Source organism: Theropithecus gelada, chromosome 7b (assembly GCF_003255815.1).
Source record: "Theropithecus gelada isolate Dixy chromosome 7b, Tgel_1.0, whole genome shotgun sequence".
In the NCBI taxonomy this organism is placed as follows: domain Eukaryota; kingdom Metazoa; phylum Chordata; class Mammalia; order Primates; family Cercopithecidae; genus Theropithecus; species Theropithecus gelada.
In genome coordinates, this window is record NC_037675.1 from 107,491,407 (window position 1) to 107,518,635 (window position 27,229).

At 41.1% G+C, this 27,229-nt stretch overlaps 2 gene segments (V, D, J or C); both read right to left on the reverse strand.

The window, feature by feature from the left end:
• Positions 1-27,229, reverse strand: part of LOC112628818 — a 1,133,279-nt gene that overhangs the window by 223,771 nt on the left and 882,279 nt on the right.
• On the reverse strand, positions 10,659-26,624 carry LOC112628837. The segment is given in 3 exon segments: positions 10,659-10,674; positions 26,100-26,424; positions 26,522-26,624. Coding segments are annotated over 3 exon segments (375 nt in total).

Consider the following 27,229-nt stretch of genomic DNA (forward strand, 5'->3'; position numbering starts at 1 on the left):
AATGTGACTGTGGCTCCTTCAAGCAGTGTTATGCCAATCATTGCTGCCAAAGTGACCATCACTTCACACCGGGTAGCATCTGTCATCTAGGAGACTGCTGTACAAACTGCAGCTTCTCCCCACTAGGGACTTTCTGCAGACCTATCCAAAATATATGTGACCTTCCAGAGTACTGTCATGGGACCACCTTGACATGCCCCCCAGACTTTTATTTGCAAGATAGAACCCCGTGCACTGAAGAAGGCTACTGCTATCATGGGAACTGCACTGACCGCAATGTGCTCTGCAAGGCGATCTTTGGTGTCAGTGCTGAGGATGCTCCTGAGGACTGCTATGACATCAATTTTGAAAGTTACCAATTTGGACATTGTACTCGGGAACAAAACGCTATCAGGTACCAGGCTTGGGTAGGAATAGATGAGTTTTGTGGAAGACTACAGTGTACCAACGTGACCCGTCTTCCCCGGATGGAAGAAAGGCAAATGTGCATTCTGTTGGAGAAATATTATAGGTAGTTTGAGCAAAAAATCTAATGCCGTGTGAACTTTTAGAATGACACATATTTTAACAAAGAACGTGACCAATCGAGTTCATGTTGAAGTCAGGTAAACACTATTTAGAGCAACAACAATATCAAAAACACAAGCCAACAGTTCACCAAGAGAAACCATGATTAACCCCATGGAAATGGTCTTCCAAGGGCATCAACACTTAAATCCTCGAAATCTGCATGCCTCAGCACCTGTTGTCTTGAGCTGCCCTCCTGTGTGTTCTAATCACTCCTGACCACGGGGCCTGCACGGTGGGAGATCTGAGCTGTGCCAGGTGGAGGCAGCAGGGCAATTGCTACCAGGTTGCTGGTGTGGATGCCGAGGCCGCCCGAGCAGGTATAAACTCCCACCTGTGGGCCAGGGAAGAGTGCACAGGAGACACGTCCTGGGCATAGGGTGAGGGAGAGCCGTGGGGGCTCTGGGTTCTGAGGAGGGTTCTGGCCTGGCAGGGACAAGACCAACCAGCATGTGAGGCCAGGTTGGAGTCTGGACCTCTGAGGCTGCAAGGGTCATGGGCTGCTTGGCCCAAGGGGGTGTCCTGGTTCTCAGTGGGGTACTTTCAAACGTTCCATCTTCCTCCAATCCCCCTCCTCCTCTGTTTCTGGGGTGGGTCCACTCCCAGAGTCTGCAACTCTGCATCCGTCCTGGGCATTGATCTTCCAATTCCATCCTCTTCTCTTCTGCTGTGTCTAAGCTGCTGTGAAGCCACCTGCTGTAATTTACTCTTGTAGATTTAATATTGTACCATACATCTGTTCTGTTTTTTTCATCATAAATGCTTCATTTCATGCTCAGCATCTGAGAACACAAGGCCTTGTCAGCTGTCACCTCCTTCTATTCTCTGTTTCCTTCCTCCTATCCCCACGTTTGCCCATCATGTCCAGTCTCCTGCCATCCTGAACGCTTCTGATGGAAGGTCTGAAATGTCATGAGCATCGTGAAGATTCTTTGTAATGTGACCTTGTTCCAGGCAGGAATTCTCCCTCACCCACCCCTGGAAGCCAAGTATAGGAAGATTGCATGTCAATCAAAGACTGAGCTAACTTAACACTGGCTTTGGTTTGAAGGTTTCTCCAATCCCCAGGGCACAGGATTTCAGGGAGTTCAGGTGAGAGTCTGGGTGTTACCCTTCAGGAGGTTGTAAAGTCCATTTCACCTAGTCTACGCCACAGACTATGGAAACTATATATATATATAGTTCTGTCATACATATATGTGTGTGTGTGTATATATAGTTCTGTCCCTCTAGAGAACCCAAATATGTGTATATATATATCATATTATATACATGTATATACATACATATATCATATTATATATCATATTATATATATAGGAGTTTATTAATGAGTATTAAACTCACACAACCACAAGGTCCCCCAGTAGGCCACCAGCAAGCTGAGGAGCAAGGAACCCAGTCCGAGTCTCAAACTTGAAGAACTTGGAGTCTGATGTTTGAGGGCAGGAAGCATCCAGCACAGGAGAAAGATGTAGGCTGGGAGGCTAAGCCAGTCTAGTCTTTTCACGTTTTCCGCCTGCTTTATATCCTGGCCACACTGGCAGCTGATTAGATGGTACCCACCTAGATTAAGGGTGGGTCTGCCTTTCCAAGCCCACTGGCTCAAATGTTAATCTCCTTTGGCAACAGCCTCACAGACACACCCAGGATCAATCCTTTGCATGCTTCAGTCCAATCAAGTTGACACTCAGTATTAACCGTCACAAGTCCACCCCTTGTCAACTTGAACCCATACAAATCTCCTGAGATCATAAATAATCTTCAAATAAAGATAATAATAAGGTCATAATTACACCTAATGTAATACAACTATCTTTTGTACAACCAGAAATGCACCAATCCCCAATCCAAATGCTATTACATAAAGTTAAGAATACTTAAATGCTGATATGAAGTCAATAAATTTTATGTCACATGATAAAGGAAAAAAGAAAACGAAAGAATTTTCTTAGTACAAGTGGATACATGCACAAACATGTTTTTAACAAAAAAAAGAAGGAAATATTGATGACAATTACAGTCCTCATTTCTGCAACTCATCACGTGGTTGTAGCTGGTATTGATGACCACCTTCTTCTACTACACATTCTGTATTCCCTTTGCCTTCAGCAAGCATCGCAGCGGGTCGTGGTTTTTTCCCTAGTGGAGTGATGCAACCTTTCATCCCTGAAGGGTCTGGGCCATTCATAGTCCTGCCTGGTTTGGGTTGTTGTAGTTTCCCATTGACCTTAATGACAGGGCATGGGAATGCTAAGAGACGCCCTAATGGATCTCCTGTATTCCATACATACTCTTCCTTACCTCCATTGTGGAGTAATAGACTGATTGCATCTTGATAGTCCAGGTCAATCACCCAGTCAACACTGTAACTACCTTCGTAGCCTGTGGACTTAAAGGTAGGAGGGGCCAAAGTGTCCAGGTGGCAATCTTAACTTCCCATTTAATTGAAGTATTGTTGTGTCTCCTGATGGCAGCATTATTCCCACTGGATCTAAGACCTCTAGGCCAACAGAATGTAACATCATGGGAACAGGAAGCAAAAAATTTGCTAGTGGATCACTGGGGGCGATGGTGAATGGTGCCACTTCCACTTCCACTTCCACCCTTGACTCCTGCATCCACGAGTTATGGCTATGGGAGAAGCAGGACCATATATTGGATGCTGATTCAGAGCACACACGGCCTTCTGGAGAGCTTTGCCCCAGCCCTGCAAAGTATTGTCACCTAGTCAGCATTATAATTGTGACTTCGAAAGGCCATTCCATTTTTCTGTCAATCCAGCTGCTTCAGGATGATGGGGAACATGGTAAGACAAGTGAATCCCATGAGCATGAGCCCACTGCCACACTTCTTTAGCCATCAAGGGAGTGCCTTGGTCAGAGGCAATGCTATGTGGAATACTGTGACAGTGGATAAGGCATTCCATGAGTCCACAGATGGTAGTATTGGCAGAAGCATTGCATGCAGGATAGGCAAACCCATATCTGAAGTCAGTGTGTATTTCAGTGAGGACAAACCTCTGCCCTTTCCAGGATGGAAGAGGTCCAATATAATCCAACCTGCCACCAGGTAGCTGGCTGATCACCCTGAGGAATGATGCCATTTGGGTAGAGACACAGAGCCAAACCATATCACGCCACCCCAACCCCTCTCCAATCTCATATCCTCTTTGCATTTCAAAACCAATCATGCCTTCCCAACAGTACCCAAACTTCTTAACTCATTTCAGCATTAACTCAAAAGTCTGAGTCCAAATTCATATTAGAGACAAGGCAAGTCCCTTCCGTCTATGAACCTGTAAAATGAGAAAGAAGTCAGTTACTTCCATGAAACAATAGGGGTAGAGACATTAGATAAATGCTCCCATTTCAGATGGGAGAAATGGGCCAAAATAAAGGGGCTACAGGTCACATGCAAGCCCAGAATCCAGTGGGGCAGTCATTAAATCTTAAAGCTCCAAAATAATCTCCTTTGACTCCATTTCTCACATTCAGGGCATGCTAATGCAAAGTGGGGGCTTCCAAACCTTGGGAAGTTCTCACCCTGTGACTTTGCAGGCTTTGCAGTTCTGACCTCATGGCCGCTCTCACGGGCTTTGCAGAGTTCAGCCCTCCTGGCTACTCTCATTGAGTGCCTGCAGCTTTTCCAGGTGCACAGTGCAAGCTGTTAATGGATCTACCATTCTGGGGTCTGAAGGATGGTGGCCCTCTTCTCATAGCCCCATTAGCCACTGCCCCGATTGGGACTCTGTGTGGGGGCTCCAACCCCCCATTTCCCTTCTGCGCTGCCCTAGCAGAGGCTCTCCATGAGGGCTTTGCCTCTGGAGCAGACTTCGGAGTGGACATCCCATCATTTCTATAAATCCTCTGAGATATAGGCGGAGGATCACAAAGCTGAACTCGTCTCTTCTGCACACCCATAAGCCCAACCTCATGTGGAAGCCACCAAGGATTGGGGCTTGTACCTTCTGAAGCAATGGCCTGAGCTGCACGTTGGACTTTTTTAGCCACAGCTAGAGCTGGAGCAGCTGGGACACAGGGCACCAAGTCCCAAGGCTCTCCACAGAGCAGCTGGGCCCTGGACCCAGCCCATGAAACCACGTTTCCCTGATAGGCTTCCAGGCCTGTGATTGGAAGGGCTGCTGCAAAGATCTCTGACATGCCCTGAAAATGTTTTCCCCATTGTCTTGGTTATTAATATTCATTTCCTCATTACTTATGCAGATTTCTGCAGCCAACTTGAATTTCTCCCCAGAAAATGTGTTTTTTTTACTACCACATGGCTAGGCTGCGAATTTTCCAAACTTTTATGCTCTGTTTCCCTTTTAAATATGTTACTATTTCAGATCATCTCTCTCAAGTGCAAAAGTTCCACAAATTTCTAGGGCAGGGACAAAATTCCATCAAGTTTGGTTTAATACATTTTAGAGAGGCATGAGACATCAATCAAATACATTTAACAGAACCATTGGTTTGGTCCAGAAAGGTGGAACAACTCAAAGTGAGGGTTTCCAGGCTATAGGTGAATTTAAACATTTTCTGGTTGACAATTGGTTGAGTTTTTCTAAAGACCTGGGATAGATAGAAAGGCAATGTTAAGTCCAAAATTCTTTTGAAGTCTTTTAGTGGTTGCCCTTAGAGACAATAGGTGACAAATGTTTCCTATTCAGATCTTAGTTCATCTCTTTAGGATTGGGAGGTTCTAGATGCAAAAGATCTAGCTATATTGATAGAGATTCTTTACAGATGCAAATGTTCCCCTACGAAGAATGACTTTGCCGGGCCATTTCTTTCTTTCTTTTCTTTCTTTCCTCTTTTCCTCCTTTCCTTCCTTCCTTCCTTCCTTCCCTCCCTCCCTCCTCTCCCTCTCTTTCTGTCTTCTCTCTCTCTTTCTCTCTTTCTCTCTCTCTCTCTCTCTTATCTTGATGGAATTTTGCTCTAGTTGCCCAGGCTGGAGTACAATGGCACTATTCCGGCTCACCACAAGCTCCACCTCCTGGGTTCAAGCAATTCTCCTGCCTCAGTCTCCTGAGTAGCTAGGATTACAAGCATGTGCCACCACACTTGGCTAATTTTGTATTTTTATTAGACACGGGGTTTCCCCATGTTGGTCAGGCTGGTCTCGAACTCCCAACCTCAGGTGATCCACCAGCCTCAGCCTCCCAAAGTGCTGGGATTACAGGCAAGACCCACCATGCCCAGCCTGCAGGGTCATCTCAGAGTAGGGCAAAGAAACATCTTTTGGGGTAAAATATTTTGATTTTCTTGTCTCATAATGTTATGCCAGAGTTACTTTGGAAAGTAAATCATGATATATAGGTTTAAATAAAACCCATCTGATGATAATATATGATTTGTAGAGTGTGACACCCCAGACTCCTTAGATAGGAACTCGGGCAAGATAAAAAAATCAGTTTAGTCCTCACCACCTAAGACCATCTCAGTTTGGACTACACTGTTCATGTCACTATCAGCATTTTGATCAAAACCACTCAACAAGTCTCTAGGAAGTTCCAAACTTTCCCACATCTTCCTGTCTTCTTTCAATTTCTTCAAACTATTCCAACCTCTGCCATGGGGAACTCAGTTCCAAAGCTGCTTCGAGATTTTGAGTTATCTTTACAGAAGTTCCCCACTCCTGGTACCAATTTACTATATTAGTCTGTTTTCACACTGCTATAAAGAACTGCCTGAAAGTGGGTAATTTGTAAAGGTTTGTTTGTGAGTAATTTGTAAAGGTAGTTTGTAAAGGTTTAATTGACTCACAGTTCTGTGTGGTTAGGATTGGGGACTCAGGAAACTTGCAATCATGATACAAGTGGAAGCAGGCATGTGACACATGGCAGCAGGTGAGAGACAGAGAGGGAGAGAGAGAAAGAGAGAGAGAGAGAATGAAGGAGGAACCACCACACATCGATAAAACCATCAGATCTCATGTGTCAGCTTCCCAGCCTCATTCCACCACCTATGCATTTCCCCTCAAAAAGGTGGACATACTTCTCATACAAATGCATGAAAACCTAATCCTGTTTTGAAGTTTTCTGCTCAGAAGACCAATAATAGCACTTATATTTTAGCAAAGTTATTTATAATATGAACATGATTATATTGCTAGAAATAAAATTTTAAAAAATCATGGCAACAATTTTTTTTGAATTATAGTTTAAGTTCTAGGGTACATGTGCACAACGTGCAGGTTTGTTACATATGTATACATGTGCCATGTTGGTGTGCTGCACCCATTAACTTCTCATTTACATTAGGTATTTCTCCTAATGCTATCTCTCCCCCATCCCCCCACCCCACGAAAGACCCCAGTGTATGATGTTCCCCACCCTGTGTCAGAGTGTTCTCATTGTTCAGTTCCCACCTATGAGTGAGAGCATGTGGTATTTGGTTTTCTGTCCTTGCAATAGTTTGCTCAGAATGATACTTTCAAGCTTCATCCATGTCCCTACAAAGGACATAAACTCATCCTTTTTTATGGCTGCATAGTATTCCATGGTGTATATTTGACACATTTTCATAATCCAGTCTACCATTGATGGACATTTGGGTTGGTTCCAAGTCTTTGCTATTGTGAATAGTGCTGCTATAAACATACATGTGCATGTGTCTTTAGAGCAGCATGATTTATAATCCTTTGGGTATATACCCAGTAATGGGATGGCTGGGTCAAATGGTATTTCTAGTTCTACATCCTTGAGGAATCACCACACTGTCTTCCACAATGGTTGAACTAGTTTAAAGTCCCACCAACAGTGTAAAAGTGTTCCTATTTCTCCACATCCTCTCCAGCACCTGTTGTTTCCTGACTTTTTAATGGTTGCCATTCTAAATGGTGTGAGATGGTATCTTATTGTGGTTTTGATTTGCATTTCTCTGATGGTCAGTGATGATGAGCATTTTTTCATGTGTCTGTTGGCTGTATAAATGTCTTCTTTTGAGAAGTGTCTGTTCACATCCTTTGCCCACTTTTTTACGGGGTTGTTTTGCCTTTTTCTTGTAAATTTGTTTAAGTTCTCTGCAGATTCTGGATATTAGCCCTTTGTCAGATGGGTAGATTGCAAAAATATTCTCCCATTCTGTGGGTTGCCTGTTCACTCTGAAGGTAGTTTCTTTTGCTGTGCATAAACTATTTAGATTAATTAGATCCCATTTGTCTATTTTCGATTTTGTTGCCATTGCTTTTGGTATTTTAGACATGAAGTCCTTGCCCATGCCTATGTCCTGAATGGTATTGCCTTGGTTTTCTTCTAGGGTTTCTATGGTTTTAGGTCTAACATGTAAGTCTCTAATCCACCTTGAATTAATTTTTGTGTAAGGTGTAAGGAAGGGATCCAGTTTCAACTTTCTACATATGGCTCGCCAGTTTTCCCAGCACCATGTATTAAATAGGGAATCTTTTCCCCATTTCTTGTTTTTGTCAGGTTTATCAAAGATCAGATAATTGTAGATGTGTGGTATTATTTCTGAGAGCTGTGTTCTGTTCCATTGGTCTATATCTCTGTTTTGGTACCAGCACCATGCTGTTTTGGTTACTGTAACCTTGTAGTATAGTTTGAAGTCAGGTAAGCGTGATGCCTCCAACTTTGTTCTTTTGGCTTAGGATTGTCTTGGCAATGAGGGCTCTTTTTTGGTTCCATATGAACTTTAAAGTAGTTTTTTCCAATTCTGTGAAGAAAGTCACTGGTAGCTTGATGGGGATGGCATTGAATCTATAAATTACCTTGGGCAGTATGGCCATTTTCATGATATTGATTCTTCTTATCCATGAGCATGGAATGTTCTTCCATTTGTTTGTGTCCTCTTTTATTTCATTGAGCAGTGGTTTGTAGTTCTTCTTGAAGAGGTCCTTCACATCCCTTGTAAGTTGGATTCCTAGGTATTTTATTCTCTTTGAAGCAGTTGTGAATGGGAGTTCACTCATGATTTGGCTCTCTGTCTGTTATTGGTGTATAGGAATGTGATTTTTGCACATTGATTTTGTATCCTGAGAGTTTGCAGAAGTTGCTTATCAGCTTAAGGAGATTTTGGGCTGAGATCATGGGGTTTTCTAAATATACAATTATGTCATCTGCAAACATGGACAATTTGACTTCTTCTTTTCCTAACTGAATACCCTTGATTTCTTTCTCTTGCCTGATTGCCCTAGCCAGAACTTCCAACACTATGTTGAATAGGAGTGGTGAGAGAGGGCATCCCTGTCTTGTGCCAGTTTTCAAAGGGAATTTTTCCAGTTTTTGCCCATTCAGTATGATATTGGCTGTGGGTTTGTCATAAATAGTGGTTTAAAATAGCAACAAGGAAAACCCAGCTCGCCCCAAACTCCATGGTGAGTCCTGTGTGTTCAGTCCCGATCACCAAATGGAAACACCTGGGAATCCCAAGGCTGGGGCTCCTCTCCCGGGCTGCAGGGTCAGGGCTGGACGGTTTTCATCAGCAGAGGAAGTGCCTTATTTGCATGTCTACTACTATATAGCAAGCTCTGGGGTTGGACGCCTGAGAAGAAGGCAGCACCCCGATAAAATGACCATGACCTGCAGGAGTTTGGTGAAAATAATGGTAAAAAAAATGTAGCCGGGCATCGTGGCTCACACTTGTAATCCCAGCACTTTGGGAGGCTGAGCAGGGTTGATCATATGTGAGGTCAGGAGTTTGAGACAAGCCTGGCTAACATGGTGAAACCCCATCTCTACTAAAACTACAAAAAAAAAACCATGGGTGGTAGTGGTGTGTGCCTGTAATCCTAGCTACTTGGGAGTCTGAGGCAGGAGAATCACTTGAGCCTGGGAGTCCGAGGCTGCAGTGAGCTGAGATCACACCTCTGCACTCCAGTCTGGGTGACAGAGTGAGACCTTGTCTCAAAAGAAAATAAAAATGCTGTCTTATTATGAAATTGTGCTGTAATAAACACTTTGCACTGATCTTCTGATTTTATTTTTAAAGACTTGTGTAAATTATGTTCTGCAAGAGTCAATGTTTTCACCAATTACAAACGTGGAAGTAAACCCACACATGGAGGGGCTAAGTATGTGTCTAAGAGCTCATGTCTGGGATAAGTGAACCCCGATATCTGGGCATGTGCTCCTCATTACTGGCTCTGACTGCTCCCTAAACCAACTTCAGGACAGAGCTGGATGTGCCTAGTGTGGTTTGCAGGATTCACTTCTGGCATTGAGAACTTGTGTGACTTTGCTGCACTCCAGCACTCACCTGAAAATATGGAGAGAACTAGACTTCAGGTAGATGAATTTTTAGGTATTTCTGACATTTAATATATTTTTATACCTTTCTATCACTCCTTCCTTGTCTAAGTTTCCATGTGTTTCCTTGTAATAAACACTGTGAGGTTTAATTGAAGGATGATAAACTTCACATATTTAAAGTGTACAAATAATAAGCATGATGTAACTGTCATACTTACCAAGAAAATGGATAAGTGAATTCCTCTCAACATTTCCTCTTGTTCTTCTATATACTTTCTCCTTTCTCATTCTCATCTTCTACCATTTCTTCAGTAAAATACTGATTTTCTTTATACTTCAGATACATTTTTTTTTTTTTTTTTTTTTTTGAGACGGAGTCTCGCTCTGCCGCCCAGACTGGAGTGCAGTGGCCGGATCTCAGCTCACTGCATGCTCTGCCTCCCGGGTTCACGCCATTCTCCTGCCTCAGCCTCCCGAGTAGTTGGGACTACAGGCGCCCACCACCGCGCCCGGCTAGTTTTTTGTATTTTTTAGTAGAGACGGGGTTTCACCGTGTTAGCCAGGATGGTCTCGATCTCCTGACCTCGTGATCCGCCCGTCTCGGCCTCCCAAAGTGCTGGGATTACAGGCTTGAGCCACAGATACATTTTTATTTATCAAAATTGGTAAAAATAAAATAATATAGCATATATTATTATTAGGTTGGCTTATTTTGCTCAACATAAATGCTTATGTATTTTACCTCACCGTTGTGTGTATTAGACATATATTAATTATAAATGATGGGGAGTATTTGAGTTGACAAGTTTACCTTAATTTGTTTTTCTATTAAGCAGCTGAACAATATTTAGATTCTTTTACTATTTTAGGTCTTACTAACAAAATCTGCCACTCAGCTTGGAAGTGTACATAGATCAGAAATACATTTTTCTTATTTTTCATAGCAACATCAACTATAACATATAAAGAGAGAATACAGCATTTTGCAATTTTTTAATACTTTATATAACGAAGTTTTAAGACAAATAACAAACCTGAAATCTAGGGAGAGGCAAAGTCAGGGTATGAGATTACCAGAGGCGGAGTTTGGCATATGAAATGCAAGTTGTAACAAGATAAAAATACAAATAAATAGTGGGTTGTGTGTTGTAGTGTAAAACTCTCAGGGACAAAATACCAAAGCGATGTTCTATCATCTTTAATATTTTTCTGCTAGAATGGGGACATTCACATAAAAATTTTATTTCCCAAAGTGTCTGAGAGAGAATGAAATCCCACGCTTCCGAAACACATCCAGACCCACCTTCCATATCCCCTCTACAGGACTAATGAATTACTCTGCAGGGACAAGTCACTGAAACCACAATCCTAGGGACATTGGTGCAACCTCTCAGGTCTTGAGATGGGAACAGAGGTCCCCACTGACGTTCTCTTGAAAAGCAGCTGCCCTCTCTTTCTTACAGAATCAGTCTTAATCTGCAGGGCAGGGCAGCATATCTGGAAGGTGATGACACCGTTGGAGAACACTGGAGCTGTGGGAGAAAACGACTGCAAACTCTTCCCAAGGAGAAGGGAAAAGAACACATAGACCAGTATCTCATCTAGGTAAGTGTCAGGAACACTCTGGTGGTCACAACGAGACCCAGGGCCACAATACCTTCCTAGGAACATAGCCTCATGAGAAGGATGACAATCTTCTTTTAGTCCAATGCCTTCCACCAGTTTCACAATTGTCAGTTAAATACAACACTTTAATCCACCTGAGGAAGTTACAAGAAATCCTCTGTAGAATGGAACAAGGTGAAGATATAAACCCAAGCAGGAAAGAAAAACAAGGTGTCACTGGAGTATCTGATGTCTCTGGTGGACATGGAAGAACAGACTTCAACCCTTGACATCCACTGCAAAAGTAAATGTCAAATGTAGCTCTAAGGAGATTCACAGACACCTCAATAAGAAAGGCCCATCAAGACAGGATGTAGTTAAATACAGGCAGAAAAGGCATAAAATAAAGTCGTAAGCCAATATCAATTGTTCAACCAAACATGTCTGGCCAGCAACAAAAATTATAACATATATCAATAAGAAAGACCAAAGTCATAATGAAAAAATCATCAGAATCAGATTTGTAAATAACACAAATACAAGAACTATCTAATTAAATATGATATTTAAAGTGATTAACATTTATATTTAAAAATGTGTGAAGTCAAATGTGGACATAATGTAAAATTAGGTAACTGAGAGGTGGAAATACTAAAAATGAATCAAATGGAAATGCATAAAATAATCAAAAGCAATGAAATATGAAACTGAGCAAGCCTTAGGCACACTCATCCGTAGACATGGCTCAGCTTTTAAATAAAACCATGGACTTAAAATATGTTACTAGAAATTACAGAAAGTTAATTTCAAAGAAAAAATAGTGAAGATACTAAACAAAATATCAAAAAGTATAGTTTAGATATATTTTAATTATCAAAAATTAAAGTTAGAGATACAGAAAAAAATATTTGAAGAAATGATGGTTAAGAATGTTCCAAATTTTGTGAGAGACACAGAAACACAGAACTGCAAAGAACAGAGAACCCCCCAAAAAGTAAATGCACACAGACACACACACCACACATCCTCCATGGGCACAGACTTGTGCACAAGCAAAAGCTTGCACACCACACACCATACACCACCCATGCATTTTCTCCACATTATTGTTTTTATTAGTTGTTTGAAAAGTATTTGTTTTTATAGTATGAAACAGAAAGCTAAAATTGAAATTAAAAATTTCTATGCATAGGCCTTTCTATTCCTACCACAATCAGATTCATGATTTGATGTAAATTAATGTAATTGCTGTTAGGAAATATACTATTTCAAAGAAAACTGGTATTTATTTCTGGCTCTGTGTTTATTCATTTGTAATGTGTGCCAATATCATCCTTTCTAATTAACAGGAACTTTTTCTTAAGTTGGCACATAATAACTGTTAATATTTGTGAGGTACAGTGTGATAGCTTAATACATGTGTGCAATATATAATAACCAAATCAGAGTAACTAGCAAATTTATCAACTCAAATATTAACATTTCTTTGTGTAAATAGCATTGAAAATTCTCTTTCTAGCATCTTGCAAACAAACAATGTAAAATAAATTGTAAATTTAGTCAACCAACCGTGCTGTATAACATCAGAGCATATTCCCCTTGTCTAGCTGTCATTTTGTATTCATAAACAAGTATTTTCCCCATCACTCAACTTCATCTCCTTTTCAGCCTCTTGTATCTATTATTCTACTTTCTATTTCTATAAAATCAAATTTTTTAGCTTCCACATAAGATTGGGAACATATGCCTATCTTATTTCTCTCAACACAATGGTGTACACTTCCATCTGTGTTGCTGTGAATGCTAGAATTTCATTCCTTTCTTAAGGGTGAATAATATTCCAGTGTGTAAATATACCACGTATTCTTTATCCACTTTTCTGTTGATGGATGTATAGGTAGATTTCATGTAACTATTGTGATAGAATAGTGTTGCAGCGAATATGGGGGTGCAGACATTTCTTAAATATTGGGATTTTCATTCTTTTAAATATGTATTCAACAGTTGAATTGCTGAATCGCTGAATCATATTGAGTTCTAACTTTACTTTCCATCATGGCTTTATTAACTTACATTCCCACCAATGATGTATGAGTATCCCTTTCTATGCATCCTAGCCAGTCTTTATTATTTTTCGTTTTACTGATATTACCCTTTCTTTTTTTTTCTTTCGTCTTTTTTTTTTTTTTTTGAGATGGAGTCTCGCTCTGTCGCCCAGGCTGGAGTGCAGTGACACGATCTCGGCTCACTGCAAGCTCGACCTCCCTGGTTCAGGCCATTCTCCTGCCTCAGCCTCCCAAGTAGCTGGGACTACAGGCGCCGCCACCACACCCAGCTAATTTTTTTGTATTTTTAGTAGAGACGGGGTTTCACTGTGTTAGCTAGGATGGTCTCGATCTCCTGACCTTGTGATCCGCCCGCCTCAGCCTCTCAAAGTGCTGGGATTACAGGCGTGAACCACCACACCTGGCCAATAACAGCCTTTCTAACAAGGATGAAATGATATCTCATTGAGGATTTGCATTTTCCTGTATATTATTTATTTTCAGAATTTTATATATACTTGTTGGTCCTTTGTATGTCTTCTTCTGAGAGGTGTTTGGTGGTCTTACTTGCTTATTTTTAATCATATTTTATTACTATTCAGTAGTTTGCATTTCTTTTATATTTTTGATATTGATCCCTTGTCATATAGTTGGTAAATATTGTCTCTCATCCTGCAGGTTGCCTCTTCACTCTGTCAGTTGTTTTCTTTACTGTGCCTGAGCTGGGATTTCTTGATAGAACCTGGAGAGGGGGGCTCAGGGGCTGTGGGACATTAGAGAGGAAGAGACGAACTCAACACCTAGAACCACCTGAGCCGTTGCTCATCATGTGATTTCTGGGTCAATGGTTTGAACAGATTCAGAAGAGTTTTCCTTGGCCTTCTGGGGGCTAAATAATTTGATGAGAGAATGATGTAACTTATTACTCACAGATGACAGAATATGATAATTGTACACATATGTATGTGTGTAGGGATGGTTTGGCAGTGTTTATTCATCCCCAGAAAAGAGAAAAGTATGTCTGCTATGAAAAAAATTATAGCTTGTGACATTCATAATTATTATTAATGACAACTGATGCTAGACACTAGACCATGTTATAATGCTAGTGGAAAAACCCAATAGAAAAAAATGTGTCACAGCAAAAAAAAAAAAAAAAAAAAAAAAGGAAGGGGTCAAAATTTAAACGAGATGCCTTTGAACATTACCAGTAATAAAGATGCCAAAAAGAATCAACCATCATAACCAGAACAAGAATTAAATAACAATAACTGTTCATGGGTTTTATGTTGAGAAGATATGGAATTTTCATCTAATGGCTCATCCCCATCCACATAATAGAGTTCAGAGTACAAACTAAGAACAGAGTATGATCTTAAAGGAGGTGGAGGCCAAATGCTTGAGTAGAAGGAGAGTCTGTATTGGAATCATGGTGAAGTGAAACATGAATTCCACAGAGAAGCCGCAGTATTCAAGGGTAGTACCGACTTTCCTTGAGTTTAGTGGTGAATACAGCAAAGACAGGTTTCACTGTCCTCATGTTTCTATTTTCTCAGCTCTCTTGGAAGGTCAGTTGTGAACATTGGGAGTCTACTTACAACTTAATCACAGCAAGCAATTTTTTACTGAAGGCATAGGTAACAATTGATGGTGATTAAATTTAGGTTATAGAAATTAGTTATTGAAACTTCAATGTCAGTCTCTAGTAATTTATGTAGTAAAATGGTCAGCCTCATCATGGGGCTTTATTATTCCATCTGGGATGAGTGTCCATGTGGGCATATGGTGCAGTTCTAGTCATGGGGGCAAGGGAGATGGTCTGTTGAGGCATTTATGGCCCTTCAGAGGAGAATTGCGGAATTTTTCCCTCCCGACTTCCAGCTAATATTTGTTTGTGACCCTTGGGAATGTTGTCACCATGTCACTACATGATGAGAGTTACTTGAGGAATGAAGCCGACTTACTGGATGCATCAGTGTGGAAAACTGAGAAAATAAACTGCTTTGGTAAATAAGTTGTCAAATTAGGCAAACCTGGAGCCACTCACATCCAGGCTTCTTGTTTCATTACAGTGTGATTTACCTCATTGTTTAGTCAGCTTATGTATTACTCTGTCCTCATGCTGCTATGGAAGAATACTTGAGACTGGCTAATTTATATATATATATATGTGGTATGTATATATATACACGTGTGTGTATATATATGTGAATATATACATACATATATACATATATACACATACCTACATATATATATATATGAGGTTTAATTGACTCACAGCTTCACATGGCTCAGAAAACTTACAATCATGGTGGAAGGAATCTTTTCACATGGTGGCCAAAGAGAGAAAGGGTGCAAACAAGGGAAATGCCAGACACTTGTAAAACCATCAGATCTCATGAGACTTACTCACTGTCACGAGAATAGTGTGGGGGTAACTGCCCCCATGATCTGATTACCTTTGCCTGGTCTCACTTTTGACATTTGATTATGGGGATTACAAATCAAGATGAGATTTTGGGTGACGTGTAAGCCAAAGCATATTATTCTGCTCCTGGTCCATTCCCAGTCTCATATCCTCACATTTCAAAACACAATAATGCCTTTTAAATAGTTCCCCAAATTCTTAGCTTATTCCTGCATTAACCCAAAAGACTGACTTTAAAGTCTCATCTGAAAAAAGACAAGACCCTTCTGCCTATAAGCCTGTAAAATCAAAAGCAAGTTAGTTGCTTTTTAGGTACATTTAGTGTACAGAAATTGCATAAATACACCCATCCCTACATCTTCCTGTCTTCTGAGCCCTCCGACTCTCTAGAAAGTTCCAAAATTTCAAACACGTTCCTGTCTTCTTCTGAACCCTCCAAACTGTTCCAACCTCTGCATGTTACCCAGTTCCAAATTCACTTCCACATTTTCTGGTATCCTTATCGCAGAGCCCCACTACCTTGGTACCAATTTACTATACTAGTCTGTTCTCAAAACACGCAAGACTGGGTAACTTGAAAACAGGTGTAATTGACTCATAGTTCTGCATTGCTGGGGAGGCCTCAGGAAACTTAAAATTATGGTGGATGGCACCTCTTCACAGCGTGGTGGCAGGAGAGAGAATGAGTGCAAGCAGGGAAAATACCAGACACATATAAAACAATTGGGTCTTGTGAGACTCACTCACTATCACAAGAATGGCATGAGGAAAATCATGCTCATGATTCGATTACATCCACCTGGTCCTGCTTTTGACACATAGGGATTATGGGTATTGTAATTAAAGATGAGATTTTGGGTGGGGAGTCAGCAAAACCGTATCACCTTATGTTACCTTTCTTCATTCTCTGCTAACACAGCCAAATGTAATAATCTAGAGGCACTAAGAGTAAAAGAATGAAACCAAAACCAAACAAACAAAAAACACCACTAATTTGAAAATGAAAATAAATCCCAAGTAAAGTCAAAGTTAGTGTGTGGATCAGTACTTTTTAAAATTGTTTTTCTGAGGCAGAGTCTCACTCTGTTGCCCAGGCTGGAGTGCAGTGGCCCCATCTCAGCTCACTGCAACCTCCACCTTCCTGGTTCAAGTGATTCTACTGCCTCAGCCTCCTGAGTAACTGGGACTACAGGCGTGCACTACCATACCTGGTTAATTTTTGTATTTTTAGTAGAGACGGGGTTTTGCTGTTTTGACCAGGCTGGTCTCGAACTCCTGACCTCAAGTGATCTGCTCACCTTGGTCTCCCAAAGTGCTGGGATTACAGATATGATCCACCTTGCCAGGCCTTTATTAGGTGCTTTTAACCAAAACACTGCAAAAAAAAAAAAAAATCCGGGCAGTCAATTATTGGGTTAATATTACACAACTAAAGAATCAATTCAGTCCCACCAACAGTGTAAAAGTGTTCCTATTTCTCCACATCCTCTCCAGCACCTGTTGTTTCCTGACTTTTTAATGATTGCCATTCTAACTGGTGTGAGATGGTATCTCATTGTGGTTTTGATTTGCATTTCTCTGATGGCCAGTGATGATGAGCATTTTTTCATGTGTCTGTTGGTTGTGTGCATGTCCTCTTTTGAGAAATTTCAACCATTATGGAGAACAGTATGGCGATTCCTCAAGGATCTAGAACTAGAAGTACCATATGACCCAGCCATCCCATTACTGGGTATATACCCTAAGGATTATAAATCATGCTGCTCTAAAGACACATGCACACGTATGTTTACTGCGGCACTATTCACAATAGCAAAGACTTGGAATCAACCCAAATGTCTATCAGTGACAGAGTGGATTAAGAAAATGTGGCACATATACACCGTGGAATATTATGCAGCCATAAAAAAGGATGAGTTTGTGTCCTTTGTAGGGACATGGATGGAGCTGGAAACCATCATTCTCAGCAAACTATCACAAGAACAGAAAACCAAACACCGCATGTTCTCACTCATAGGTGGGAACTGAGCAATGAGATCACTTGGACTCGGGAAGGGGAACATCACACACCGGGGCCTATCACGGGGAGTGGGGGAGGGATTGCATTGGGAGTTATACCTGATGTAAATGACGAGTTGATGGGTGCTGACGAATTGATGGGTGCAGCACACCAACATGGCACAAGTATACATATGTAACAAACCTGCACGTTATGCACATGTACCCTAGAACTTAAAGTATAATAATAAAAAAAAGAATTAATTCAGAACAGATGTGGTTGCTCATGCCTTTAATTTCATCACTTCAAGAAGCAAATTAAAGAGAAGCACATGAGACCACGAGTTCAAGACCAGCCAGGGAAACTTTGGGAGAGTCCATTTCTGTGATAACAAACTTTTAAAAATCAGCTGGGTATGGTGGTGCACCTCTCTAGTCCTGGATACTCAGGAGGCTGAGACAGTAGAATTGTGTGAGCCAGAATTTCATGATTACAGTGAGCTATGATTGTGTCACTGCACTCCAACCTTTGTGACAAAGCAAGACCTTGTCACAAAAAAAATCAGTTAAGAATTTCACACAGTCATAAGATTATTCCAATAGAAGATATTGAATTGAGCATCCTCAGAAATCTTCTGGTGCTTCTGTTGTTTTGGGGCAGGCAGCTTACCTCAGACATCCAGAATAGGCTGATGATCTTAGATAGTAAAAGGTCTCCACACAAGACATTGAAACAGGACCCCGTCCGATTCCCACCACCCGCTTTCACGTCCTTCTTGTCTTTTTCTCCTCTTTTTTAAATTATTGTTTGCTTATGCTTATAAACAGTCTTCTCATTATTTGTAGACATGCTTGTTGCCCACCCGTATTGGACATTGATCTCTTTTTGATTCACTCTTTTAATAGTTGCTACACACAGTGAGTCATCAGACTATTTTTCTGATGCCTGACTGCTGATAACTGAAGGCTCATTTCTCAGTCATCTCCTATTTCTTCAACCAAAAAATGTGAATCTAGTTAAAAATCACAAGAAATTACTCATTCGATGCTATTTGGAGTTTCAAACCCCACAAACCCCTTTGTATGAATGAGAAACCTAAATCTGCCTGTACTGTCAAACCACAAAAGAACACTAAATCCACTGAACTAGTTTTTTTTTTTTTTTTTTTGCCCTATCAAGTCATTTTAGACATTCATGAGAGACCTGCACTACTCTTGGCAGATACCTCAAGAGATAATTAACCTTTTCATATTCACATGGGGGGAGTGTGAGGCACCAACAGATGTGACATCCACACTACATTTTAGCTGAGATTTCTTGGCCTTTGCATGACATCAAGGACAACTAATGCTGTGAGCTTTGTGTCACAGCTCCTGTCAACAGGACATACCTAATTCCCGAACCAATTCCAGGACAGAGACGGACATGCCTGGTGTGATTTGATTAATCCCCATCATGCAATGAAATAATGAAATTATTGTGCTGTATACTAGTGTTTCCCTAAAAATAAAAGGAGAGCTAGGGTTCATTCATGTGTATATTCAGAAGGGTCTAATTTTTCATATGTTATATATAAACATAATATATAATGCATAATTATATAATATATTACACATAATATATAATACTTATCTATGTCATATATATTTATATAATTAATTAAACCTTTAATTCTGTGTTGAGAAATTTAAAAATTTTTCAGTTTGATGAGTGAAATCATCATGCCATTGTTCTGTGATTTTCTTTTTTTAATTTCTCATATATTTTATCCATGTCTGTCTAACTCATTTTCTACCAAATTATGCATGTTTGAATTTTTAATATTTTAATGAGGTGAAGTTAGCAAATAATAATCTTACCATAACGTGTCCATTTTGACAAATAATGACATAAACATTACCTTTATTAACACAGAAAGAATCAATTACCCTCAAAATTTCCTCATTTTTCTGTAATTCTTGTTTTTTACACCTTCCCTTCTCACATCACGTTTATAGTCAACAATTGATCTTCTTTATGTAAATTTAGATTCGTTTACATTTTATAGAATTTATAAAAGTGGGATCATATGTGTACTTTTGTTTGGCTTATTTTACTCATCATAAGTACATGCGAATTTACTCACACTGTTGAGCATATACAACAGTACGTGACTGGAACAGTGGGTATTATTCCAATGAATGAATTTACCACAGTTTATTTACTGATAAAGCTGCTGATCAATATTTGCATTGCTTTCAGTATCTGAGTATTATAAAGAAAGCTGCTACTCAGCTACACAGCTTAGAGAAGTACACAGCTTAGAAACATGTTCTTATTGTTTCAACATGAACAGCAGCTAAACTAGAAAAACTGCACTTTAAACCTAATGTCTTCAGCACATCAGGTAATTGAAGTTAAAGAACTCTGTGTATGTCAGTTTGTGTGTGAGAGAGAAGCAGGGAGAAAAGGAGACAGAAAAGAACAGAGATCCTACATAATTGACCAAAATTTATGAGGCGCTCAAGTAAAAACAGGAACTTAGTTTTAATGTAAAAAGTCTGCATAAGATGGAAAGGACAACTTGATGCACCTACATATGGTTTTATATTTTTAGAAATATCATTTTGTGGTAAGACAAACAATCACAGACATTAGGATAAACATAGTGGCGGGTGTTCAGTGGTGAAATACGACAGTGATGCAAAACCCCATCTGCAGCACCTTTTCCCTCCTATTGCACCTGCCTTGATGTGTTCTGAGCGCCCCCTGGTGTCCTGAGTGCCCCTTGGTGATCTGAGCATCCCCTGATGTTCCTGAGTTGCCCTGCAGGGAGCTTTGTGTCTGGACTCACAATGACTTTCCCGCACTTCGTCTTTTGTCTAAAAACCCATGGTTGTGTACTTCTTGCTCAGGTAGCTTCACTGTAAAAGAAACCTGCTTTTTTGGACATGGATTTGGAGATAGTAACTGGATTCCTGAGGAGTGGGTTGGAATTCGTGCTCCCTCACGACCTGTCCACCTGATCCACTCCAGTCCCTTCCCTGGGGACTGGCGGATCCAGTTGCAGCAGGAAGCACTGGTTGTGATGGAGAATTCAGAGACAGCACAGGTGAGGGAGTGGCTCTCTGTGAGGTCTTCACTAGGCCAACAGTGCACTGAGAAACGTTGGCATGAATGGATTCTAAACAACATGTTGAAATTCACAGAAATACGCATTTTGACGAGAATAAAGAGCTCCCTTTGCCCAGTTTGTGGGTATCCTAGAGCAAATAGTAGATTCTGAGGTTAGAATCAGACAAATATATGGTCACATTCCCCCACAAACTTTCAACCAAATGAAAAAGAGAAACTGCTGTTAGGAGAATGGGCATTGGATTATTACCTCTATCTATGATAATGGTGATTTTCAGAACAAGGCTGACCCGTGATAACCTAAAGGTGTCCTAATTCTGAATCCACAATTAGACCTGAGCAGCAATCACTGGCAGGGGAGGTCACCCCACACAGAGAAACACCTGACTCAGTAAAGCTGCACATAGGTGTCTCTGAGGGCCTTGAGTTGTACAAGAACAGCTCCTACTTCAGGTTCAGAGTGAGAACAATCTATCCTTTATCTGCAGGAGACAAGGCTTAGTGTGTGGAAAAACAGAATTTTCCTACTTAATATCTCAGTGCTGGCCCAGAGAATGAACCCACCCATCTCCTCAACATCAGTGAGTCCCACAGACCAGGCAGGCACCCAGCTGCTGCTCTCTGACACTCAGCACCTGGTTTGTGCCAAAGACACCCATCCTGGAAACTCCTCCAGGATAGTGACTGTAGACAGTGAAGATACTGAGGTGTGGCTGCTGCTGGGCACATGGGGGACTCCCGGTGGTTAACTGTGCTCAGGGAGGAACCAATGGACCTGACGGACCTAGCATGGAACGCTGGGTAGTTAGGAAGCTCCATCAGCTTCCCACCCTTCTCCATCAATAGTTGTAAGATTGGCATCGTGGGCTGACAGTGTCTACAGCCTCACCCGGCCTCCTGTGCATTTTTCTGCCTTCATTAGTTAAAACTGCCTTTGTGATATGTGAGAATATTTCCTCCTATAATAGCAAACTTTTCTAAACCAGAAACTTCATGGTAGGAGCAGAACCACAAATAAACAGAGGATTCCAGGAGAACTGTTAGAGTCGGAGAAATCCAGAGACCTTCCCCGAAAAATCAGACCTTAACCTTCATCTTCACCTGAGCCTGGAACTGCCCCTGTCTTATTTGGGTGCTGAGTGCCCCCTGCAGCCCAGCCTCCTTCTTTCTCCCTGCAGGAAATTTTGTGTCTGGGCTCACACTGATGTCCCGTCATTTGGTACCTTTCAGGGCCAAGTCTGGCTCTCAGACTGTTCATTTGCAGATACAGCTAGTTGTTGGCGTTGTCTCTGGAGACGGTGAATCTGCCCTTCCCAGAGTCTGCTTAGTAAGTCTTTCTTCCATTGCACTTCATACCTGTTACTCACTGCAGCCCCTTCCCTGGAGCCTGGTCTATTCAGCTGATCCAGTAACTACTGAAGGTGGATCCAGAGGCTGCACAGGAGAGTCACAGGACCCCACGGGCTGTACCAAGTCTCCACCAGACTCCACCAGCAGCAACTCACACTGGACACCTGCAAACAAAGAGACACTGCGGTTAGAAGCTGCCACGCATATCCACTCTTTGTTTCATTCACATCCAGTCATACTCAGCGTCTCTAGGTCTTCAAATATCACCTTTAAAAACAGCAACAAGGAAAGCCCAGCTTACCCCAAACCCCACCGTGAGTCGCTTGTATTCACTCCTGATCACCAAGTGGAAGCACCTGGGAATCAAGCTGGCGCTCTTCTTTCCGAGCTACAGAACATGGGCTGGGCTGGTTCTCATCAGAAGAGGGAAGGCTCTCTTTGCTGGTCTCCTCCTCTGTAGCAAGATCTGGGGATGGACGCCTGAGGGGAGAGCAGGGCCCAGAGCAGATGTGAGACTCCTGGAGGAGTTTAGAGGCAATGGCAGCATTTGGGACAATATAATTTCTTATTATGTGATTGCACCATTAAAATTACTAAGCAATTATTATTATTTTTACACATATGTATTATACAAATAGAAATATAACTGCATTAAGCAAACTTTAAGAGTTATAAAGAGATAAATAGGAAACAATAAGAAAATAGGAGCCTTCAACACCTCACTTTCAATAATGTATAGAACATCCAGAAAAAAAAAATCTTAAGACGACAGTGGACTTGAACAATGCTATTAATCAAAGTAACCTAATAGAAATTTACAGATAATTTCAACCAACTGCAGCATAATATGCACACTTCCCAAGTACAGACTAAATATTCTCCATGATAGGTTATATGTTAGATGAAAAAATAAGTCTCAACATTTGAAAAAGTAATACCAACCGTTCTCTGACTTTATCAAAAATTGGTGTGGCACCCACCTTTCAAATGCTTTCTATAAGGCCACAATTACCATATTACCACTAACAGACAAGGGCAAAAGCAGAAAAATAAACTACAGGCCAATATTTCTAATATACATAAATAAACCTACTGCCCAATAATTACCATCTATATTCCACAAGACTTTAAAAGAATCATACACCATTCAACTCAAATTTACTTTTGAGATGCAGCGATAATTCAATGTCCTCGAATCAATAAATGTGGTATGCCAAATTAAGAGAATAAAATTAAAAATCCCATTAACTTCTCACCAGACACAGAAAACTACATTTTTAAAATGCAAAGTTTCATGATAAAAACTTCAAACAAAGTAGTAATACAAGAAAATAACATGTAAATAATAAAAGTCTTATGAAAAGCCATAGCTACTTATGAAAAGCCATCAACTACTTAATGGTGAAAGATTAAAATGTTTTGTCCCGATATCTGTAATAAGGCAAGAATAAACTTGGAGTTATCTTACTTCTAAATTTCAAAGCTAATTACAAAAATTGAGCAATAAAAACAGGAGGCTATTGGTATAAATACATATAGAGAGCTCAGAAATAAGATGATATATTGATGGCAAACTAATTTTCAGTGTGAAAAACAACAATATACAATGGCTAAATCATAGTCTCTTCCAAAGAGCGTATTAGAAAAAGTGGATTTATACATGCAAAGAATGAAGAATTTTAGGTTAGAATTAATACGAAAATGAACTCTAAATGGGTTACACTGTTAAATGTATGGCCTGCAATTATAAAATTTTCTCTCCTGCAAAGAATTAGGAATGATTTTTCTAGATTTTATACTAAAAGCACAGACAACAAAAGCAGAATTGAACAAGTGGGACAGCATCAAAATAGAAAGATCCTGCAAAACAAGGAAAAAATTCCAACTTACAGAATGGGAGAATATAGTCGCAAGCCATGCATCTGAAAAAGTGAGGATATCCAAAATATACATGTAAATTATAAAACTCATTAGCAAAATTATAAAAGCCTAATTGTAAAATGCTCAGTTTTACCCCTTAAAAGTTTTTAACAACATAGATCTCATGTTAAACGTTGTTCTCCATGGGCAATTACAAGTTTTATGATAAAACAGGCGAGGCTATACTTTGTAATTATTCAATCCAACACTAATCTAGGGGGTGTTGTAAATATCCTTTATAAATTTTATTAAAAATGTCATCAGTTGCCTCTAGGTTAGGTAAATTGTCATTAATAACCTGGGTGTGCCTGATTCCATCAGAGTAGAACTGGAGTAGGTGAAATTCCATGGTGATTCACACTTCTGCTCTCTCTGAGACTTCCAGCCTGCACTTACTGATGACTTATCTCGTGGACATTGTACATCCCTAGCCATCCCCCCAAACTGTCATCTTCTACATCTCACAGAAAGGTGGCATGTCCATCTGTAGCTTGTCAAACCTGAAAAAGAGACAGAAAGAGAGTCTAAAATAAAATAATGTTTATTTGAGGATGGCCATCACAATGGGAATATGCATGGTTGCATTCAGGTAGGTAAAGGAAGACGAGGGTTTTGAAAGAAAAATGAGAAGGGTTAGATGAGCAGTTTTGAAACAATTATTCTAGGCTAGAAGAATGAACAACAAGGGCGACATCAGTGTAAGGTTGAACAGGCAGATGCTGGGCAGATGCACTTCGAGAAGTAACTGGTTTATGTTGCAGTGGCCTTTGTGCAAGTGGCCTTTGTGCAAGGTTGTGGTTTTACAGTCTATTTACGATAGTTCTTGTTATCAGGGATGAGTGTGAGAACCCTCCCTCATGGCCTTCTCCAGCTTCATTCGTCAGGGTTTTAACACTAGTGGCTCCGTTTTTATTCTGGCAACTTTGACACCCACTTTATACCACTGCTGCTGAAGAAGGTGACCCCATGGCAGTTTGCACAGCACAGGATCAATTCCTCATCCACATCTCATGTTGACCAAGCAAGCTTATCGCCTGCAGTTCCCACCGGCCATTTGCATTCCCAGATGAGTCTACACAGAACACAGTGTAGGGTCCTGAGCAATGGGAGTGAAGACAGTCTCATCAGTCTCTCCCACATAGCTGCAGGAGCCACAGCCTGAGACCCACCTGAGCTCCAAGAAAAGAGCTTGGGCCCTAGAATTTAGACCACAGAAATCACATTTTACTTTTCAGGGAGCAGGAAAAGCCAATGAAAAAGGAAGAACGACAACTAAAAAGCGAAAAAAAAAAAAAAAACCATGAATTGCAGGCAAAAGCAACATTAGATCCGTGCTGATTCTGATTTACATACTTTAGTGTCAGAAGAAGGATCAGGCATAAAACCTGTGACATTCTACATGACACTGACCCCAGCCCAGCCTCTCTCTTTGTTGTAATCAGAATCCTAAAGACTGTTCTCATCAGGGAATCTTTCTGAAGTTCCTGTCCTGAGTCTGATTGGAGAAGGCTCACCAGGAAGCCCTGAGCTTCCTCAGGACTGTGATTCTGGTGGCCATGGTTGAGGACTTTCCATTTCTGTAAGCATCAATCTGCATTTTGTGCATATGAGAAGAGATTCTCGTATTAAAATAATCACTTAAAAATATGTAGAGATGATACTTTGTAAGAACGGAATTCCGAACTTAGAGAGGTTCACTAGAGGAACTGTAGAAAGATGACGTCCCACATCCTGACAGGAAATCAGCCTCCATCTGCACCTGCCTCTGGGGTTGACTCTGATCAGTGGGTCCCGAGCGCCCCCTGCCGCTGATTTCCCCCCGCGTTCCTGCAGGGAGGTTTGTGTCTGGGCTCACACTGACCTCCCCTCACTGTGTCTTTCGCACAGTAATAGACAGCCGTGTCCTCAGCTCTCAGGCTGTTCATTTGAAGATACAGTGTGTTCTTGGCGTTCTCTCTGGAGATGGTGAATCTGCCCTTCACGGAGTCTGCGTACCATGTGCTACCCCCACCAGTATTAATAGCTGAGACCCACTCCAGCCCCTTCCCTGGAGCCTGGCGGGCCCAGTGCATGCCATAGCTACTGAAGGTGAATCCAGAGGCTGCACAGGAGAGTCTCAGGGACCCCCCAGGCTGTACCAAGCCTCCTCCAGACTCGACCAGCTGCACCTCACACTGGACACCTGCAAACACAGAAACACCAAGGTCAGAAACTGCCACACATAACCACTTTCACTCATGTCCCCTCACACTCAATATCTCTAGTTCTCCATGAATCACCTTTTAAAATACCAACAAGGAAAACCCAGCTCAGCCTAAATTCCATGATGAGTCTTCTGTCTTCAGTGCTGATCACCGAATGAAAACACCTGGGAATCCCAAGGCTGGGGCTCCTCTCCCAGAGCTGCAGGGTCAGGGCCGGGCTGCTTTTCATCAGCAGAGGGAGGACCCTATTTGCATATCTCCTACTATATAGCAAGCTCTGGGGTGGGACGCTGAGGAGAGGGCAGGAACCAGAGCAGATGAGAGCGTCCTGGGGGATTTTGATGACAATGATTGTGTTTGGGAAAATGTGCTGTCTTGTGAAATTGTTCTGTGATAAACATTTAACAACTATCACATTTTTAATTATGTTTACTTATGTGGATAAATTATGTTATTTAGGAGTCAGTGGTTTCTTCATTTACAGATGTCAAAGTGAACCCACACAGGGAGGGGCTGTGTATGTGTCTAAGGGCTTACATCTGGCATGAGTGAGTGCTAGAATCTGGGCCTATGCTCCTCACAATTGGCCTCAATTCCTCTCTGAACCAACTCGAGGACAGAGCTAAATGTGCCTAGTGTGGTTTGCAGAATCCACTTCAGTCACGAGAACCTGTGTGATTTTGCTGAATTTACCTAAAAATATGGAGACGAGGTTCAGGCAGATAAATGTTTAGGTATCCCTGATATTTAACATATTTATTTGTTCCTTCCTGTCATTCCTTT